At 46.0% G+C, this 22,457-nt stretch overlaps 1 protein-coding gene and 1 pseudogene across 1 annotated transcript; both read left to right on the top strand.

The window, feature by feature from the left end:
• The first annotated feature begins 3,962 nt into the window (after window positions 1-3,962).
• Window positions 3,963-21,456, top strand: LOC123140081 (disease resistance protein RGA5-like; annotated as a pseudogene).
• On the top strand, window positions 10,337-13,837 carry LOC123140083 (NADH-ubiquinone oxidoreductase chain 6). The gene has a single exon (XM_044559810.1). It carries the CDS (start codon window positions 12,731-12,733, stop codon window positions 13,472-13,474), a length of 744 nt encoding a protein of 247 aa, XP_044415745.1. The 5' UTR covers window positions 10,337-12,730; the 3' UTR covers window positions 13,475-13,837.
• Window positions 21,457-22,457: the final 1,001 nt, after the last annotated feature.

Here is a 22,457-nt window from a genome sequence, read left to right as displayed (position 1 = left end):
GGAATCCGCCCTAAACTCGCCAGAATTCATCACCGCACACCAGAAAAGGCCGCTAGACGCCGCAATCGATCGCCGCCGGTTCGAATTGGACGAGCTCGACCTCGCCGTGGTCTTCCATTACCTCAGCCTGGCCGCCGGAATCTTCCCGGCGGGACAGGAAAAGGGCACGGCTCGGCCGACACGGCTGGCAATAGAGCAAGGCGCAGCCGGCGCAGCCGATGGGGCACAGCCGGCGAGGCTGGGCGCGGCTGGCATGGTGATGGGGCGCGGCTGGCATGGTGAAGGGGTGCGGCCGACAAGGACGGGGCGCGGCCGATGGGCGACAGGGCACGGCCTACGGTCGACGGGGCGCTGCCGACGGGCGACAGGGCACGGCCTACGGGCGACGGGGCGCGGCCGACGGGGTTGGGCGTGGCCAGCGCGGCTGGCTGGGGGAAGGGGCGGCGGCGGCCGGTCTGGAGAAAGGAGCTTTTTATCTCAGTTTTACAATTTGGTTTACAGTATTTGTTCTGCGTAGCTAAAATAAACCCTTAAAATGCATTTTTTTTCAACCTGTATCTTAGTTTTACGGTTTGTGATTTTAAGGGGTCTGCTAGAGTAATATTGTGTGGCCATGTGCATGGATTTGGACGGGTCAAGATAACTGTGGAAGTGTGGATGGCTCCTTTCTTTTTTCAGACCTCCGATAGTGGAGTCCTCAGATCATCAGATCATGTGGGTCCTGGTGCGCTCTGCTGATGAATAATGCTCTCTCGAGTCAGAGTTAGCTGCGCTGCGTGCGAGGGAATCTTTCTGACGCTCCAACGTTCGGTTCAACACCGCCAATAATTTCCGGGACAGATAACTCAGAGGTTGTCGGAATAATTGATTCTAAGACTCAAGACGCTCATGGATGCAGATCTCTAGATAGATGTCAGAATACAAATCTTGTACTACTGGAGTGGCCCATGTGTTTAACCCCCTATGTGGCCCATGTGTAAATTAGTTTGAACGCATCACTGATGTCCGATTAATGTGGCCATTTTCCCTGGGAAAAAAATAGTGAGCACGGTTTATTAAAAAGTGTTGGTGTTTCTTATTTATAGCACACACAAAAAATATTGTTTCATAGTGGAAGTCTATATATATGTTCAGAGTAGGATGTGTGGTCATCTAGGTGTAACGGTATTCATATTTTTGAATAAACATATGTGACATTCTATACTGAAAGTCTATTATGACGAAATAGCTTTGCACCCCGCTATATAGATAGAGCAACCACCCGATACAACAAAGAGTCCAATGCTGGGGCAAACAGCACAAGCATGCGCAAAAGAAACAAAAGAGAAAGACGAGAGAAAATTATGTCGACAACGCCGGAACGACGAAAAAGATGATGACCCACAACCGCTGTGCCCATCGGAGATGTACCACCTCACTCGTAGCACCTCGAACCTCCGCATACCAAGCACACCTTCAGGAAGAAACACGACGACGACGACACTGCTGCCCGGACAAGTCCTAGGGTTTTCCCCGGTACACGGAGGGGCATGGGGAAGGGGGAATACCTGACGCCCTTCAGGAAGGAACGATGGCGCCCCGGGCGTCACCACATCGGGGCCGACAAGCCGCCAGGGTTTTCTCCCGTCCACCAAACACCCACATCTCTGAATGGTCTGATGCGCTCCACCACTCATGCCGTCCACTAACATGCGCTACCACGATCTTGCCATTATCACCGCCGCCTCACCATGGTCAACGAAGCGAGACCAACGAGGCCAAGAGGGAGCTGCCGGGAACGAGGAGCGGCAGCGAGAGCAGCCACGCGGGAGAAGACAACCTCCACCTCCGTCGGCTGTCACCGACGGACATGGTGAGAGGAGCACACCGGGCCCTCGAGGCCCGGCCGAGCCCAAAAGGGGCTCTTGAAGCGCCCGTTGCCGCGCTGCAGTAGGCGCGCCGCCGTCTCCACAACTCCCCGCACAAGCCGCACCCCCGCCGGAGCCGCCACAGGCGAGATCGAGCCAGGCCCACCCGGACCCATATGGGGCCCAAAAGGGCCCAGGTCTGGGTCATCAGCTGCGTATTTGTTTACCCCCGCCGGAGTATTTGTTTACAGAGAGAGTATTATCTAAGTTGAAATTTTATGTTTTTTTGTAGGAAATTTTGCAACAAGAAGTAGAAAGTTTTGACTCGACATAGAAAGTCTGTATATTCTAAGTTTTATTTTGGTTGACAATTGTTTCACAACATGGTAGAGGCAAAATGTGAGAGAGACCGACTACATGTTACACGCTTTCCATTAGAGGATGGGAGATATTATTACCAAGATTCTTCGTGGCCACTAGCTGGCAGTGAGAATCGTGGTGGAGGTACGAGGCGCCAGGGAACCACATGCTGGCACAAGTTCACGCGCAAGTTTTTCCTTCATTGATCTGTCACGTCGCCTGAGGTGTTCAGATAGTACGAGTAACATGTCGAAAAGCGATTGTTGGGATGGTCGACTCGTCGTTGCCAATTGCACATCCCCAACAAATTTATGTAAAAGTTTGGCAAACAACATAGAAAATTTGTATATTCTAAGAATTTTTCCATCAACAGTCATTTCAAAACATGGTAGGCGAAAAGGTTAGAGAGATAGAATATAGGATGCGCTCTTTCCAGCAACAACGGGAATGAGGACCATGGTGGATTCCTGGTACGGTCAACTAGCAATGAGAACCATGGTGGATGCATGAAGCACTAGGGAACCAAATTGGCAAGAGTTCATGCTCATTTTCTTCTTCCATGGCCTACGATGCGAGTTGTTCAGACACGAAGAATCACCTATTAGAAAGCACTCACTTGGGAGCTCGATCTCGAATTACGCATCACCAAAAGGTTTATCTATGTAAAGTTTTGACTATCAACATAAAAAGTTTGTATATTCTAAATGTTTTCCATTGCAAATTACTCCCTCCGTTCCATAATATAAAAACGTTTTGGCACTAATGTAGCGTTAAAAACGTCCTTATATTTTGGGACAGAGGGAGTAGTTCACAAAATGGTAGTGGCAAAAAGTAAGAGGGATATACTTCATGATGCACTTTCCATTAGCAACAGGAATTATAGGGGTGGAGAGGTAATGCCGAGATTCCTTGTGACTACCAGCTAGCTAGCAACGAGAACTATGGTGGAGGCATGTAACACTAGGAACCACATGCTGGCAGGAGTTCACACACATTTTCTTCTTTCATGGCCTACCGCTTAACAAGAGGAATCTCCTTTTTGAAAGTAGTCACTCAGGAGATTGATGGCCAATTATGGTGAAAATGGACATATTTCGCCATGTTCTGAAACTACTCCCTCCGCCCCATAATATAGGACTTATTTTACGTCAAAAAAGTCTTACATTATGAGACGAAGAGAGTACATCACAAAAATTTACTGGGTCTGAAATTTTTATTTAGGAAAATGACCCATTTGCATGACGCCCCTAGATGCATGTCGCCTTGGGCTGGGGCGTCATGCTAGATAGGAGGACACCCTCGTTGAAGGTAGATGTGGCGTGGCGCTCATAATTTAGGGCATGTTCATGGAGTATGTGAACATCTGCATGTGTATTATTGTCTCAAAAATAAAATAATGAATGGTTTCCTGCTTATCTATATCTATACCCAAAGAAGCAGATGTAAGTAATTTCGGCCATCAAATCATGTCAATCCAATGATTCAGACTGCTTTAATGTCGAGCGCTCAACACGTTAAGCATGCTGTTAATTTCATGCAAAATATAGTGTTAATCACATAATAACACGCAAATAATTTCATATTTAATATCCGCATGCATTTAATATACTTCTAAATTAACCTGCATTGCACCTACACATTGACTAGTTACACGAGGGGACACAAAATCCTCATTCGTTTGGGCCCACCTGTAACAGGAGACGGAAATAATAATAAAAGGCCAAGCGACGACGTCCCGGCGAGAGGCGACGACTCCTGTTTGTTTACGCGTTTGGGTGCCTATTTACCCAGAGACCAGATCCCCTCAGCACTCCACCCTCGTGACACTGCCTGCTCGCCGTCGTCTCGCTGTGCACGCGTCGCCGCCGTCCGAGCTTCCCCCGCTTCATTCCTTGCCCTCGCCGGGCGAGGTACCGGTGTTTCTCCGTGGCTGGCAATCCGTCTCCACAGATCCATCCCACTAGGTACGACCCCATCCCACCCATGCCGTGCATCGATCTCCTCGTACGCCGGCGCCGGCGCCGCCTCGCATTGGCCGATCTGTAGCTCGTTCAGTGCAGCATTGCGGTCTGACCTCCGTGAATCCTTCCTCTTCCAACAGGTTCAGATCGACGACGCGGGGAAGGGGAATAATAAAATCAACTGTTCACCGTCGGTGCGCTGGACCGACACTGCCAGCCGAGCGAAGAAAAATCCAAGTTCCACGACAGGATCCCGCTCGGTATGAACACATCTCCCCATCCTGTATTTCGATCTCCCTCAAATGATCATCCGGTTATTTGAGTATCGATGTTGTTGGAGTCTAGCTTCCGACCAATCCACTTCACTTCGGAAGACATAACAGCTTAAGAAGAAATCGAGATCAGGCCCGTGGAAAGCACACACACACGCCTGGGGAATGAATCCACTTTTGCATTCTCAATACTAGGGGGGCTTCTCCGATCGATTGCTTTAACTGTTATTTCCCAGATTGGCGAAATGACCTTTCGTCTTGCTTCCGTAAAATAATAAAATGTGCTTTCGCCAGGAGAAGAAAAAAGAAGATAGCTCAGTAAATGGCATTCAAGTAAAGTCGAGAAAGAGGCCTTGCTTTCGCACAGGAAGGAAAGAATTGACTCGGGTAAGTAAGCCCTATTGGGGGATTAAGGGCTCGAGTACGATTAGAGCGCCTTTTTTTCTGCTGCGCAGGCTGACCATTTTAAATAGGGGGAAACAGGAGACTGTAGAAGATGAATATGGCTAGTCTACTGCTACTGTTTGATTGGCAATCCTTAGACTATAGGGATGAAGCAAAGGAGCATAACCTACCTGCAACTATGCTTTAAAGCAAAGAAATCTATCGAAATTCTCATTCCAGTCTGAGGGGATATCTGAAGCTACCGATCCGGGATCTCACTCAAATCCAAACCTAGCACTTTTGTATTTATTGCTTCTCCTTTTAGAAGGTCCGTAGCCGAGTAGAAGAGAAGAAAAGAGATTTCCTTATCTGCATGCCAGCTTTCATTCCTACTTTTGATGAAAGAAAGGTCAGTTGCTGCCGACAAGTCGACTAAACTTTCACAACTGTCACCTATCTTTAAGCACCTTCTAGGCCGCTTCCCAACCTAATGCATTCAAGTCTGCCTTCGGTACTGGTACTTCGGAATCAAGGGCCCAACAAGCGATATCAGGAGTCTTTGGCCGAAGAACTCGCGGATAAGAAGGTTATTCCATAACTATATAAAATCCATAGTCACGCTCAGCATGCGAAAGCTTGTAAAAATGACATCCCCTGCGAAAACCAATAGGATTTGTTGGGCCATCGAACACTAGTTTCTGGTTTCTCAAGACCTTGAGGCAAGGGCAGTTACGCAACATTTTCTCAATATTGAATGTGCATTTTTCCCGAATTTTTTCGATTCCACTTCTGTATCAGAAATTAGTGTCAAGGGATGGAGTTCCTGTTTCGTTAACTAAGTCTCGCGTTGTTTGCTTGAGGAAGGGACGGCCGTAGCTCAATTTCCATTGCTAATCTTACATGTTCCCACGAACAATAAAGAAAAGAAGAAAAGGCTATTCCTTAGACACAGAGGTGGGATTAAGGCGTCATGCGGAACTCCAACAACATAGACCAGATGACTTATTTATTGAAAATAGGTTTAGGAGCCTGATCCTGGAGCTGAGCAAGCATGGGCGCGATCCACATCGAGTGGAACTACTATCACTATATCTGTGGAAGGAAGGTGGAACCTTCACCGAATCATAGTTAGGTGGCACCCATTCCGCAGTGGGCCGACGTCACACTGCCGCTTCAATAGCTAGCGGGTAATAATCAGAAAGTGAATCATCAACCACTCATTTAGAAGCCGCTCATGCAACAACGTTTAAGTAAATCCTTCCGCCCTTATTTTCTTTAGTCTAGTTGTTGGAGGAAATGCGCCTTGAACACATTACGTATACTAGCTGAGCTTTGTCCCTAATCGTGACTAGTTGTTATTAGTTTCGATCAAATTTCCCCCCAGCCGGCAATGCCTCAGCTTCTAAAAATCTAGGAAGCTCTGAAAAAAAGTCATCATTATGAAAAGATACTAGCGCTACTAATAAGGGAAGCGACTTTTTTCTAAGAAAGGAATAAAGCAGAAAACTAAAGAAAGAGATCTTAAGTGGGTCCCGCGAGTAGTTTGTCTTGTTTCAGTCCGTACAAGAAGATACTTTCAGGGTTGCCCAAGAAGGGACGGGCCTATCTATTGGTGGTACTAGTTCCGCGGGAGGGGCAGGATTTCGGTGCCGTCAGCATGGGTCCGGCTATCGATCACAAGGGTCTAGATACGGGTCTCGAACGGAAAAGTATGCTACATATTGCTCTGCTCCAGTTCCCTCTGCTTACACCTGGTCAATTCGTTGATCGCCCCTTTTATTTCTGATTTTCAAAAGGGCCCCGCTCTCGTCTCTGCTGACGAAGCCTTTATCTCTGTCTCTGTTATCCTCGTACCTGCTGATCTCTTCGACTGATAGAGTCTATGCTATTGGTGAAGCTGGTTCTACCTCAACAACAGGATCTGCAAATGGATTTTCAACTAACAGCCTCTGCTTCAATTTGTGATGAAAGGTCGACTAGTTTTCACCGAATCTTCAATTACGCACCGGTAACTTTTTTCCATTTCCGAGGTCCAGAGGGGAAGACGAAGTACAGCCTAGTTCAGAGAGTCACGATTGAATCCAGGTTAATTCAGCAGCAGCTAGAGCAATACTCCGATATTGATTTGATTCTCCGCTACCCACCAAGGTAGAAGACTGCTTGATCCGCAAAAGAAGTATGCTTTATTTGCTTATAGAACAAAAGTATACGCTTTTTCAGGGAAAGATAGATGGAATAGGGCATTCAGCAGTTTGAAGAGGTAGCCTTTTTCAGTAGCAGTCTTGTAAGCAAGCGCCGTACGTTCAATCTATACTGGCGAGAGTCTTTCCTCTTATAAAGCCTGAGCGCGTTGCATGACTTAATGCCAGCTCTTTATCATACATCTTCTGTAGAACCAATAAATATAAGGGATATGTGTTAGCACATCTTGTTCGTGCTCTGCACCACGTTTTTCCTGTATACCGGCAGCTAGCATCCCATCAGTAACCTACGGGCGAGATTTCTTGAGGGGGGCTGGCCATGGTTTTTTAACCCACCCTTTCATTCACTTAAGACCCAAAGCAGAAAAGGTTTGCAATCCATATACAGGAATTTGGTTCCACCGAAGTACAAGGACTAAACTGGTCGACTCCACCGCAGGGTGCGAGATGTTGAGCTTCCTCGACGCCTACTCTGGGTATCAGCAAGTCTATATGGCTGAGGAAGACAAAGAAAAAACGAGTTTGATCGCCCCTTCCTTCTGCTACAAGCGGATGCCCTTCGGTTTGATAAATGCCGGCGCCACATTTAAGCGCCTAATGAGCCTCATCCTCAGGTCTCAGTTGGGTCGTAATGCAGAAGTGTACGTTGACGACGCCGTCATCAAAAGCCGCTTGGCAGGGACTCACCCCAAAAACACCTCTTTTTTTGCATCTGCTGAGCAGAACCAATTACCAGATCCTACTTCTAAGCTCTATGCTCTACTTCGGCCTTGCTCTCACTTATGGGTAGGAAGGACAATAAGCAGGAATTCATGTTGGCTAACTATTCTATCCAGGCGGAAGTTGTTTTCATAGGAAAGACGGAAGGTTTTGCGCGTTGGTTGTATCGAATTTCCCTTTCTAATAGCATACACAAATAGATAAGAAAGTTACGACGATGATAAGGTAAATGAAAACCTTTGATTTACCTTACCATCAGTTCTGTCTTATCTCTGTGCCTCCTCTAGCCATTTCATAATTGGATATCGTCATTCAAATCTGTTATGACAACTGTTTGGTAAGCAGGGATTCGAATCAAACAATAAATACCAACTCTAAGTGTGATGGATAGTACCTGGTGCCTAATTTCATGGTATCTTTCTTGGCGCCTACCACAGGAAAACCCCTCCTTCTTTTGGGAGGAAATCAAATGAGTAAAGGTTTCTGCCGACTCCCCTCAAGGAACCACTCACTACTCAACTTGAAACCACGGACCTACCTCCTGCTTTTTACTTTCTTCTTTGTCCCAATTCATATCGAGCATGTCTTTCTCCATCTATAGATAGAGAGAATATAGGATAGGGGCGCTCAAAGCAAATAGGATTCTGTATCTAATACTAATAGGTACTAACCGCATTCAAGATTGACTTGACCTCTTATTTTGGATAGGCAGAAATGCTTACGCCCTAGGGGTTTAAAGGGCCCACTCCCTTTGGTTGACTCATCAGGCTCACCACCTTTTGGAGCTCATCCAACAGTCAGTCTACTTAATCATAATCATAATCAATCCGTTGCTATTGCTATCTATCGCCATACCCACAAGAGGGTAATTTATCCAACTCCCCGTGCGAAAGCAAGTCCCGCGTCAGCAGTGATTCGAGTTGTTCCTTGAGAGCAGGCTTATGGCATTCCAGGTAAACATAACAATATGAGAGAGAACTCCGTTCGGCTTATAAGTACTCGATTGAACCAATTGTTTTTTCATTTCCCAGTAGGTCACCTTGGGCCAGCTGCTGACTTTCTAGAAAGAGACAAGGAAGTCGATTCAACATAAGGGAAGAAAGCATATTTTAGGTTTACTCCTTCCATGTCTAGTAGGAGTGCGTGCTTCTTATTGCCTTTTGAGCAGTAGTTGTATACATTCCTCACTCAGTCTAATTAATTATCTTTCTCCCTACCCAAATACCAAGGGAGGTTTATGAGTCGTATCCTCCTTACGAGATAGCGGAAGTAGCATTAGCGGGAAAAGTAAGCTCCTTTTCAAGCCTTCTCTTTCGTAACCTTTGATTAGTTCCTTAGATGCCCTTAGCAAGAATGATGCAGGAGCAAGAAAGTCTATTTCCTCCGCCTTTCCAGAATATAGCTATTCAAATAGAACAGTATAAAATGCAATCCATAAGTCATGCTGGTCAATCAATGACAATGATAAGCTCTATAAAAAAAAAGAGTCTATTGCTCTTCGACACGTTTTATATCTACTTCAGTCATGCTTTATTGGAGTTATCTGACGCCAAGGAGGAAGGAATAGAGATTAGGATCCTAGCCTTGTTCCGTTTGAAGTTCCTAAGAGAGGTTACAAAAGAAAGGGATGCTCAAACCAAGGATTTGGAGTCTTATTAGTGCATCAATCTACAGAAAGGTAGGGGGGCATACCTGTGTGAAAATGGAGTGTAAAGCATATTCTAGATATTTCACTTCGAATTTCTTCCTCTTAAAAGAGTCAAGTCCGCAGGGTTCCCTAAATTCCCCAGGAATCAAGTGGGACCGGGAGATCGTTGTTCATTCGGTGGTTGGCCCTCCCCCTAATAAGTACCTACCAAGAATTGGGCCAGTTAGTTCAAGCGGTACCGAATCACAAAGAACAGTTGAGTTTTCTAATTCATCTATTATTCTATTTTTTGCATTTCTAGAATAGCGTTGGAGCCGGGACACACATTTCTGCCCGAGTTCCAACAGCAAACCAAATACGTTATCGTGGAAAACGAGTTTCGCCAACACAGAAGAGTTTGTGTGCTTTTTATTTTCACATGAGTTTCACATATGTGATGGTTGGTTGGGAGGGTACGGCAAATGACTCTAGAATCTTTCTGGATACAACCACTGAACCGGAAAATGGCCACTATCGTCACCGAGAAAATACTATCTTGTGGACTCAGGCTCTACGTTTATGCCTTAAGGTCTTTCTCCTTACCGTGGGGAGCGGTACCACTTGCGTGATTCTAGAGAAGAAGGCGGTGTCCCGACCACAAGGCGGTTAAATTCCACTGGTGCTTGCTAGCCAGTCAAGAACGACTCGAAGACCGTGGGAAGGTCTTCACGCTACGCCGAAGACGACGATGGCTCCATACCGGGTGGTAATACACAGGTATAGGATTTCCTGTAATGATGTGAAACTGTATATTTCAGAGAAATAGCTCAGTTCGAGAGGAAGGCGGAAACAGTTCCGGTTTTATTAACCTGATTCCTATTCATTTACCGGTAAAGGAAGGAATTCTTATCTATTTCTCGAGGCAATTATACTCATATCGACAATATGAACTGCATGAGAATTAGCATATAGAAAGAAAGCTTTACCGAATACAGGTCTAGTAGGTATAGAGCCGTAAGCGTGGTGGGGGTGCCGGTGCTTAGGCAGATGCCCCATTGTTCATGATGTTGCAATGAATCCAGTGGATCATCCTCATGGAGGAGGTGAGGGGCGCACGAAAGGAGGTAGACCTTCGGTGTCACCTTGGGGAAAGCTCACCAAAGCAGGATTTCGGGCAGTAGTAGGGGTGGTGAAACTTTAGATGTCAAATGCCACCAATTTTTCTGCTCAAGTTAGAACGTAGTTTTTCGAAGTGAATTGGCCAGTTCCTTTTAAAAGGAGACTGGTTTCTTTTTATAAGCGATTGGCTTCACTTTAGATTTTTTATCGTAATTTCTCTTTGATTTATGGGTTGTTATTTATTATTTCGATTTTTGATAAACGAAACGAATCCAAGCCCGACAAGTAGAATTCCATTCGGTACCTTTGGGGTTTTCTTTTTCCTTCTGGATGACGACGTCACCGCGTCTCCTTATTGTTATTGCGATGGTGACGAGGAACAAAGGGCCGGGGAGATCATCGAAATTACCTCTAGCCCGGAGCCAGAGGGGGTCGTCGACACAACGCCAACCCTGGTGGTGGGGCACTTCGAAGGTCTGGAGACCCTCCTTGAGATTCCCCCTTTACCGGAAACGCCACCCGCAGGTCCTTCCTTAGCTCCAGAAGAAAGGGAGCAAGCCCCCTCTGTTGGCCTAAACCTCGATCCATCCCAGAGTAGCCGCCGGCTGGACGGCGGCGAACGGGGGGCAAACTCCTCAAAACGAAGTTCTACTTTGTCTTTGGAAGAATTGGAAGAATCGGACTCTAAGTTTAAAGTAGGAGTAGAGTCTTTAGAGGCTCGCTTAGAAGGAATAAAGAGAAAAAAGCAACTGCAAGCGTTCGGGGCTTCTCCTTTTGAGACCGCGAAAGCAGAGCTGGTTACGTCCATTGGGGAAAATTCCCAGTTTCGTGTGGGACTGCTTTTGTCTCTGGATGTCAAATGCCCCTTGACGGGCAAACGGGAGGCTCTCGAAAAGACGATAGAGGCCATCTTGAAATGCCAAGGGAAGCCCACAGACTCCCTAGCGTCTCTACTCGACCTAAAATGCGATCTCGAGGACCCCGAAAAACTCGAGACCGCTCTCCGTCCATATTTAGGACGGTTAGGGCGATTTTTTAAGAAATAAAAACCTTCTGTCGATTTATCCACACTTCCATGACTTCTAGAGGAAAGCTAACTGCTTGCTGGCTGGGAGCTGTATGAGCGGTAACGTCCACGTACGGCTCCGTGAGAAGGTGGACGGAAATGGCCTTGTTGTACCTCACTCCCGTCTTCAATGGGGTCTGCTCTTTTTTTTTTAGGAGAGTATGCCAATATGATCTTAATGAGGTGCGGGGCTTTGCATCTGACATTCGTTGGGCTTTCCTCTGCGGGAGCCCGCGTCCCGGCCTTTTTGTGCAATAAACCCCTCCGGCCGAAGACTAGTGATAGGTGGTCCCGCGGAGCTTTCGGAGAAGGGTAGCCTAGTGTGTAAGCACAGCAATGAACCGCGGCGAACCCTCAGACGACCCTTCTAAGATAAGGGGGGAGATCCTCAGTAGTGGTGACCCTTTGACTCTTCCACTGACTTATATATGTACCGAATGCTCATACGGGAAAGTGAACTCCTGGGTCTGGAACCTGGGGGGGTTGCTCCGATAAAAAATCCTTTCTTTCTCGTCCACTCTAGGGGGTGCGGACACACCTGCGCGGATTACAGGTGACGGTTACAAGAATGGCGGGGAAGTGAAGAGTACCCGACGACATTCAGGGATGAATGTAGACCCATCGGGCGGGGATAATCATTCCGGTCCTGGGAGAGGTGGCGACACCAGTCTGAGCTGAGGGAAGCCAGCCAATTGAGTCACTGAAACGACCGCAGGAGGCGCACCCTAAGCCCAGCTTCTCGGAGCTGCTATTGCGAAATACGGCTTCCTTAATATCCAAATTTCAACAAGGGGGCTGGGCTGCTCGCCTTCATAGAAAGGCGACCGGGCCTAGATTAGATGTTCGCCTTTTTATAGAATAGAAAGAGAAGGTAAAGGGGGGGGGGTTTGGAGATTCTTTCAAGAATGCATGGCTTCCTCCTATTCCGCTTCAACAGAAGCCCTTAAAATCCTGCTGCTATGGCAGCAAGGGTTATCCATTTCATAGGCGAGGGTGGGGGAGAAGCAAGCCGAACCTCTGATCGACCCGGACACGTCAAAAATTCTCGGCGCCGAGAGAAAGACGAGATTCAGTAAGTAATTCAGTGAGTGCTTTCTTTTATAAGAAGAGCGTCGGCTTGGAAGAAGAAAATGAAATACGAACAACCGCGCTGGTTGTAATAGATCGACTTGAATGCGTCTTCTTGCTCCAGCATTCAAGTTCCATTTCAAGGGAGGACGACGTACCATGATACTTTCTGTTTTGTCGAGCCCTGCTTTGGTCTCTGGTTTGATGGTTGTACGTGCTAAAAATCCGGTACATTCCGTTTTGTTTCCCATCCTAGTCTTTTGCGACACTTCTGGTTTACTTATTTTGTTAGGTCTCGACTTCTCCGCTATGATCTCCCCAGTAGTTCATATAGGAGCTATTGCCGTTTCATTCCTATTCGTGGTTATGATGTTCAATATTCAAATAGCGGAGATTCACGAAGAAGTATTGCGCTATTTACCAGTGAGTGGTATTATTGGACTGATCTTTTGGTGGGAAATGTTCTTCATTTTAGATAATGAAACCATTCCATTACTACCAACCCACAGAAATACGACCTCTCTGAGATATACGGTTTATGCCGGAAAGGTACGAAGTTGGACTAATTTGGAAACATTGGGCAATTTACTTTATACCTACTATTCCGTCTGGTTTTTGGTTTCTAGTCTGATTTTATTAGTTGCTATGATTGGGGCTATAGTACTTACTATGCATAGGACTACAAAGGTGAAAAGACAGGATGTATTCCGACGAAATGCCTTGGATTCTAGGAGCCATATAATGAACAGGACTATTTCTCCTTTTGGCCATAGCCATAGAAGAAGCTTCTCCTCCGGAGCGGGGGGACCGCCTGACAATTACAAAGAAACCTTTAAAATGTGGATTTAGTGCTCAGAATATAAGGATTTCCCTGGCTTAAAATGCAAGATAGACAGACTTCTTGCATTCCTTGAGCCTGGGGAGATCCTATTCATGGTAAACACGTTCCCCCGGGACTTTCCTCTGCTCGAGATCTTAGAACCCCAGGATATCCGAAATATAATTGCTCACTCGCACAAGCAGTGGAAGCCACCCAAAAAGGGAGGCTAGTAATTTTTTTGGTAGGTTTGTATTGTTTCTCGAATTGGTAGGTTTCTCGAAGTAGTTTTAGTAGGTTTCTCAGGAAATAGAGATGCCGAGGCCCCTACTTACCTTATGGGTAGGTAGGGGGAAGGAAGAGTGGGTCAGAGGGCTTCCTTCACAGTGCATACCTCTCTTTCTCTTTTGAGTTTTTCTGGTCGCGCAAGATCTTTGGTCTTCCCCCGGAACCGATGAAAAAGCGGGTCGCTTCTTATGGACTCGCTCAGAATGATTCTTTTATATCTAAGGAAAGGGGATGACATTATCGCCATTGATTGAATTCGTACGTCTATCGCTATCCCGGGCCGAGGAGAGGGGGTTTCGGAAGGAGGAAGGCTCGTTTCATTATCGAATATCGTGTAGAACTCACTTGCCCTGCCTTTTGCTAGGAGAGTGTAGTTCGAGCATTCTATTGTGTGCTCGATCCGTGATACGCAAAGCAATCTCCTGTTTACTATTGATCTAATGACAGTTGATTGAGACTTGCCATTGTCGTCTTTCGAAAGCGAACTCTTATCTGGTTGCACTCGGGTTCTCCTGTCGACTTGTTTTTCAATAGTAAATCACAGGCAGTATGCCCTATTTGAAAACATGCAATGAGGGTACGAGCAACACTCCCCAAACTTGGCATGACTCATCGCCATCTTGTATTCATGATCTTACCTCTATTGGTCACAAATGCATAGCATAGGATCGAGTGGATCGGCACCCAATAGGCCAGATTTTCCTATCTTTGATGTTAGAAGTGATTCCAATCTATTTTTCTATAGTGATAGTTCACACATTAGCAATTAGCACTGCCTCAAAGCAAACATAGGAACTAGGGAGTTCATCGAGAGAAAGTCCCTTTAGTTTCGTACTTCCCTGTTTCGGATTTGCATATGTCTTTAATCGCAATAGTTGTAGAGAAATCCCTCAATCACGGGACAATCCTCCAGGGCAAAGGTACTTCCAAAGCTCAGAAGGTTCATCTGTGCATGAAAGGAATGAAACAAATTCCATAGAAAAAATAGGAAAATCCCCACCGAGATCGGTACCTATCTAGATCCCCAGCTTCGACAACAAAACTCCTTCGCATTTTGCGACCATTCCCGCGAGGACTACGATTCGGATTATCTAATGTCATCCCCAAACAGAATTACACCTCTTAAGAGGAAGGGACGGCCCTCTATCCGGTGTGGGTTCCTACGAATTATTGTATGGTTCCGGATCCAGGTCCCTCTGCCCTTGCTTTTTGTTATTCCATAGGGGTATGGATTGAAGTAATCACTAATCCAGGAAAGATGGATCTTTAGCTAGAAAAACGAAAAGCCAATACGCCATGTATCAAAACAATAGGGATAGGGGTAGTTGTATACCACCTACGAATAGGAAGATCCTGGGTTTTGTAAGAAAACTACGAATAGGAAGATCCTGGGTTTTGTAAGAAATCCAATTTCATCAATTCTAAGCACGGTAACGGCAGTGCTCCTATCCAACGGCCGGGGATCTATTCGATTTCTCAATTTGCTAATGCCGATAAGCTTAGGTTGTTATTTCATCGTCTTGCGCTAAAAAGGCACCCTCCTATTATGCTAACAAAGGGACGGATAACGGCAAAGCGGAACAGCAATAGCGAAAGCAGGTACAGTAACGGCGCAATCCCTAAAAAAAGAATCAAAATAGAGAAATTTAGAGCGCTGCGAATTTCCTTCTTTTGATAATGCTACCCACACAGTCACGGCTCCTATCCGGTCACCGGGTTAAACAATTGATTCCTCTCAACGCATCCCCGCGGTAAAGAGCTAGTCGTATTCTTTTGAGAATTCTCTAGTTGTATTCAAGCAAGAGTCCTCGGCATCCTACGAAAACAAGCGCTAGGAATATCAATAGCGTTAGCGTTAGCGTCCTGGCCTTTGCTTGGGGATTCCTCTATGGAATTCCAAACATGCCATTGCTTTGCCTTTGCTCGTCCCTTTGATTCAATCCTTCTTCTCCTCGAAAGCTACAACTAGAAAATATATTCTTCTTTGCCGGTGCGAACCCTTCTTTTGAATAACAACCATTGGCAAGACCAGCGAAATCCGAATACTAATCCGAGGAAAGCCCATCCCTACTTCCCTTTGCTGTTGTTCCTCGAAATCCTCTACTAGTCATTGGTTTCAAAGCAAAGGTATCCGGTATAGGGGGTCGTGGGCAGGTTAGTGTTTCATTTCGATAGGTGATAGTGGTATACCCAAACCATATGGTATAGGTCTTGGAAAGGAAAGTAAATCAAGTCCATCTTACAGGATTTCTTCACTTGCTTGGGCTTAAGCGGTACCAGTACCCGGAGAATAGTTCCATTCTCTTTCTCCACATGACACCCTTGTGTTGTCAAACTAATGAATCCCTCTCCGCCCCTACTCCGACAAAGCAATAAGCACTAGGGTATCCACCCACCCGCCAGTTCGAATAGCCGGTTTCCTCCCCTTCCGCTCAAGCTAAAGGTTCTGGGCTACGGCTTCCGGTTCTGTATTCCTATTCGTCTTTGGATAGCATTAGAAAATCCCTTTCATGCCTTGCCAATACAACTATTATTTTTCTTAGCCGAGGAGCCTTTGGAAGTACCGTTGTTGGATCGGATTGAGCCATTATAGGATCGGATAAAGATTTACTCTTTGCCAATGCCTGATTCCTTGGTTTCCTACTTTCTGCATCGAAAGTGACTTTTTGCTCAGTATCGAGAACCACTTCTTCTCCTTTTCGAGGCGTAGATCGCCCGTCATCTGATTTGCTTCCGGCGAGCGAGCGTTTGTATCTTTTTCAGTGCAGTAAGTAATGCTTGGACTTAATAGCTTGCTTCATTTGATTCGCTTTTCAGGCTGTAGATTGACTGACACGAACGAGTCACTGCATTCGATTCGACAACCTCCATGCTGAATTGACAGAGCCAGCAACACTGGGGCTATGGAAGCGGCTGTGGTGAATGTGGCCACAGGGGTCCTCAAACCTGTCCTGGGGAAGTTGGCCGCTCTGCTCGGTGAGGAGTACAAGCGTTTCAAGGGTGTGCACGAGGACATCAGGTTCCTCATAGAAGAACTTGAGGCCATGCACACGCTTCTCCTCAAAATATCAGAGGAGGAAGAGCCTGATGCGCAAGATAAAGTTTGGGCGGTGGCAGTGAGGGAGCTCTCCTACAACATGGAAGACACCATCGATGACTTCATGCAAAGTATCAATGACAAAGACACTAAGCCAGATGGCTTCATTGAGAAGATCAAGCACTCACTAGGGAAGTTGGGGAAGATGAAGGCTCGGCGTCGGATCGGCAGCGAGATCAAAGATTTAAAGAAACAAATCCTTGAGGTGAGCGAGAGGAATGAAAGGTACAAGACACATGGGATCTTCTCCAACACCAGAAATGCGTCGGTTGATGCTAGAGCTCTTGCTATCCTTGAGGATGCCTCCAAATTTGTGGGTATTGAAGAACCCAAGGCTGATATAATTAAGTTGTTGACTGAAGGTGCATCAACAGATGAGCAACCAAAGTTGGTCTCCATCGTAGGATCCGGAGGAATGGGAAAAACAACTCTTGCAAACCAAGTGTATCAAGAGCTCAAAGAGAATTTCAAGTGTAAGGCTTTCATATCGGTGTCGCGAAATCCAGACTTGATGAATATCATGAGAACTATTCATAGTCAAGTTAGTGGTCTACCTTTTGCTGACACCAAAGCAGGTAGCACACAACAAGTCGTCATGAATGCACACAACAAGTCGGATATTGAATTCTTGTGCAGGTATTTTGTTGTCGTTGATGATATATGGAATGTGAAGGCATGGGATATTATTAAGTTTGCATTCCCCATGACCAGTTCTGGCAGCATCATAATCACCACTACTCGTATAAACGAAGTTGCTGAATCATGTCGTTCATCTTTCAGTGGCAATATTTATGGCATAAAGCCTCTTAATATGGTGCATTCAAGAGAGCTATTTCACAGAAGACTATTCGACTCCAGGGAAAATTGTCCTCCATATCTTGAAGAAATTTCTGATCAAATATTGAAAAAATGTGACGGGTTACCATTGGTAATCATTGCTATATCTGGTTTGTTGGCTAACACAGAAAGAACAGAGTACATGTGGAACCAAGTGAAAGGTTCAATTGGACGTGCACTTCAAAGAAACCCAACCGTTGAAGGAATGATGAATATATTGCCACTTAGTTATTTTGACCTGCTTTCTCATCTTAAGACATGTCTCTTATATGCCAGTATATTTCCGGAAGATTCTAATATTTATAGGACTGATCTGATAAAGAGGTGGATAGGTGAAGGATTCATTCATAAACAAGTCGGATGTACAGTACATGAGACAGGGGAAATGTATTTTAGTGAGCTCCTCAATAGGGGTTTGATCCTACCTGGGCACACAAATGAATATGGTGAAGTGGAGACTTGCCGAGTTCATGACATAATTCTTGATTTCATCATATCCAAATCCAAAGAAGAGAACTTTGTTACTTTCCTTGGTACTACCATTCCGATAACTGGGACAGAAAGCAAAGTTATTCGTCGATTATCTCTACAAGGCGTCAAACAAGAAAATCCAACAATACCGACAGAAGGTCTGGATTTTTCCCGTGTACGATCCGTGTCTGGAGCTTTCGTGGAATTGCCTTCTTTGGAGAAGCTTAGGCATCTGCGCGTTCTCCACTTAGACGATTTCCAAGGATGGGGAGGACAAAATCTTGAAAGGATAGTGAAGTTGTTCCAGTTGAGGTACCTGAGCTACAGACATGGAGGAATAAGAGAGCTCCCAGAAAACATCGGGCGTTTAGGGTGCTTAAAGATACTGGACATAAGAGAAACTGGTGTACAGGAATTACCTGCATCCATGCATTGTTAATCTCAGAAAATTGTCGCATCTATTTGTTGACTATGGTATGAAATTTCCTGATGGGGTTGCAAAGATGGAAGCGTTGGAAACGTTGAAAGAGGTCGGTGTCTCCCTACAGTCATTAGAGTTCCTGTCAGGCCTTGGCCAGCTGAAGAATTTGAGGAACCTGGCCCTTGGTTCTTACACCAATGATACAGTTGAAGCTGCGGAAGAGCGCAACAGAGCTATTGTCACTTCCCTGTGTGAGCTAGGCACCCAGAACCTGCAGTCCCTGACTATTCGGGATGGGAGAGGCCTCTTACAGGTACATATGTGTGAGCTTAGTACCCTCGAGAAGCTTGTTAACTGCTCTTTACAGGTCCCTCAGATTCCGAAATGGGTAAGCTCCCTCAGAAACCTCCAACAGCTAATCCTTCAAGTGAAGGGAGTTAAGCAGGATGATCTCTGCATGCTTGGGTCCTTACCTGCTCTGGACATTCTGGACCTGACGGAAAAAACAGGGTCAAATGAAAAGCTCAGAATCAGTGGTATTGTTGGGTTCCAATCCTTGAGGATTTTTATTTATAGTGGAACTGGTGATTTCCCTGTAGATCTGATGTTTGCGGCAGGATCCATGCCCAATCTAGAAAAATTGGTGCTTAATTATTTGCTCCTAGTTGAAGCTAACTCTGTGGGCTTTGGAATCGAGAACCTCCCTTTCCTCACTACTGTCAAATGCAGAGTAAATGGCGACGAAGATGGCATTGTTGAAGCTGTACAGTCTGCCATGGAGAGAGCAGCCAGCAGACATCCCAACCACCCTAGGCTATTCTTTCAGGAAGTTGAAGCTATATGTTATTCTAGTCTGCCCAGCTTTGATTAAACAAGCCAAGGACCAGGAACGGGGGAGTTGCCGCTGGACATGTAAATATGTATCAGGTGCGTATATCACCAGCATGCTAACATAAGGCCTGGTTTTAAGAGTTTTAGCTAGATCCTTCTCCCTTTTATGATGCATGTACTGATACATTAGTTGTGCTCCCTTCATCTTCTTCGATGGGTGATGTAATTTATTTCTAGCTTAAGCAACAGTTTCTTTTTAATGTCAGTCCTTAATTAATTAGCTCCTTCAAGTTCACAAATATGCAATGAATTGTCGTGACTCGTGAGTATCTACTTGTTTCTACAACATCGAAGCTGCATCCAAAAACTGTGTATGTTGTCTTCATCTCTGAAAGGTAATTGTTCCAATCTGTCTTTGTTTAGGTGGTTGTCGCTCCCAGCGACAGATAACTGCTGCACGATTCAGATAGAGACCACAAACTAGTACTCCCTCCGTCCCATAATATTATAAGAGCATTTTTTAAACTAGTGTAGTGTCAAAAACACTCTTATATTATGGGACGGAGGGAGTGGTACACATGTATATTTGCCTAGTGACATTCAAATTGCCTAGGGTCATTGCTTTACAGGCTGTTTTGTTGTTGCTACACATTGGCTGCACATTTGGTGTATGTTGAATTTATTGCATTTGGTGCTGAAAGAGTACTTGGTACATTTTGAAGTTCTCTTCTAGAAGTGGCGTGTTAATTATTTTGTCCGGCACAACTTTATTAATTAGGACTGATATAGTACATGTCATTTCTGCCGACCTTGTATTAGTAATGTATTCTTGGCTAAAATATCTCCTCCTGCAAGGATATATGTTCTCCGGCAAGGTAGATAACGATCAAGGAGAGGCTTTGTGCCACTGTTCCAGTTTCCACACTTCATGAGCTTTTCTCATCTTTACAGTTATACACATTTTGATGTTACCAATTATTATTTTGCAGTGTTATTCTCTAGATGCTTCAGTAGCAGATGATTATTTATGTGACTTTTCTATTCGTGAATTAGTTGAATGAAGATGCCGCTGATGGTGCTGGGCTTCGAATCTCTACAAACTCTCTCTTGAGGAGACAAGACAATTTTACTCCAATTAATTTTGAAGTAGAAGCCAAGAACATTAGAGTTGCTGCTTGTTGCTTCTGCTCACACGGTACATCATCTCAAATTTGAACAGTATTTGTATGCATATACATCTCTTTCTATGAAGCCAAGAACATACCGTATTTATGCTGTACTGCATGTTTTCACTACAAGTTGTAGCTTTATCCCTTGTTTGGCTTGTGTTGCGAACTGTGCATGTTTAGACTGCGCATCTTCAGTACGTCTTCAGTTTTTATTGTTCGACGAAATCCCACCTTAACAAAAGTAACTTTGTCTAACGTGCTTCACATTCCCTGACTTTGTAATGCCACTACCAACCCCGTCACACTTGTCTTGAAACTGAGTACAGCGACTAAAATTTAACTTGCTCAATGGATTAACGACTAAAAGTACATCTTTTATTGATAGCAATTCGTCTTCGGTGGTCAGGATGTTGTTATATATGCTTACAGTTCATTGTAGTTTACGATACAATTGCAAAATGTCAGTATTAAAATTTGATATCACCGATGATTTGCAGTACAGCTCTCCGTATGCTTGAGTAGCGGAGGATGATTTTCGGTGTCCTGGAAAAGTGATGTTCGAAGTTGGATCAGAGACAGCCTTTGTTCGTGAATGGGCTGCATGATGATTATTGTACCATGTCTTGGGCATCAAAATCTCTGCACCATGTCTTCGAACCTCCACCTGGACACAAAGACATCTGTTATAAAGTTCCGATTTATTTAGTTGTGTAAGCTATAATTGTACTGGTTTTAATTGCCACATTTATGTTGTGAAATGTTATGGCGTCTTTTTCTGTAGTATCATCCAAGCTGCTGTTCAAAAAGCATGTGGCGTCTGTAGTATCAGCAATATTCCGTGGTTTCTACATTTTTAGTGGTGAGAATATCTACAGCTGGGCATCTCAAACTTCCCACAAACGCTCAGACGGATCCCGGTCACTGTCCGGTCAAAATAATCCGACCCAGATGGGCGCCTCAAACTGGCATCAAACGCGCGGGGCTGGCAGGCATCCTCATATTCAGCCCAAATATAGGGTGGTCCGGGCATGACCGGGGGCGTCCGCCACGTCGGATCCGGCCCACCCGACCTCCATATATTTGTCCCCATCTGCTCCCCAGACCAAACTCTCGCCACTCCACTCCACTTCCCTCCAGTCCACAACGCCACCCAAACTCCTCTCCGGCGATCTTCTACCTTCTCCAGCATGGCGGGCAGCGGATCCGAGTCCTACACCTCTAGATTCATTGATCTGGAGCTCGTCCCACACTGCCCCAAGGAGGAGATGACACTATCCGCCTTGTGCTCCGTCGCTCCCAGGAGCAGGCCGCCCAACGGTAGCTCTCGGACTCCTTCCGTCGGGAATCCATTGTGTCCATCCAAATGGCGCATATATCTGGCACGAAGTGTGTCCCGGCTGCCTCACCAGAGCGTCGGTCCATTTGGCGTCCGAACGGGGCGGCGGAGGCGCAACCGCTTTGTTGGCACGCTGAGGCGGAGGTGAACGCATGGGCATCGTCCGACGCAAATATGGCGCAGCGTGGCTGCCCGCGCGAGGTAGCGGGCACGGGAGGCAGCGGCAGCCCTCGCGGTGGCGAATGTTGGCGAGGTGGAGTTGCATTCTCCGGTGCCCCGTATGGTGTATGACCAGCCCAGGCACTGCAACCGCGTCGTGGTGGACGTCGCCAGCTCCTCCCATTACGGATCCATCACCGAACGTCCGCTGGCACCATCAAGGCTTCGGACTTGACGAGAAAGAGCGGGGCATGGGAGACGGCGGTGCCTCAAGTCCCGTGAGCCAGTGTGTGTCTCATGTCCTACTCTACCTCGCCGGTGACCGGAGCAACACTTCGAGGGGCGCAGCCTGCCGCCGGACATGGACACGGCGGAGTCGGACGAGCCTCTTAGATTAAGTTTCACG

This window comes from Triticum aestivum, chromosome 6B (assembly GCF_018294505.1).
Source record: "Triticum aestivum cultivar Chinese Spring chromosome 6B, IWGSC CS RefSeq v2.1, whole genome shotgun sequence".
Classification (NCBI taxonomy): Eukaryota; Viridiplantae; Streptophyta; class Magnoliopsida; order Poales; family Poaceae; genus Triticum; species Triticum aestivum.
The sequence above is the reverse complement of the archived record's forward strand: the minus strand, read 5'-3'. Positions and strand labels throughout refer to the sequence as shown.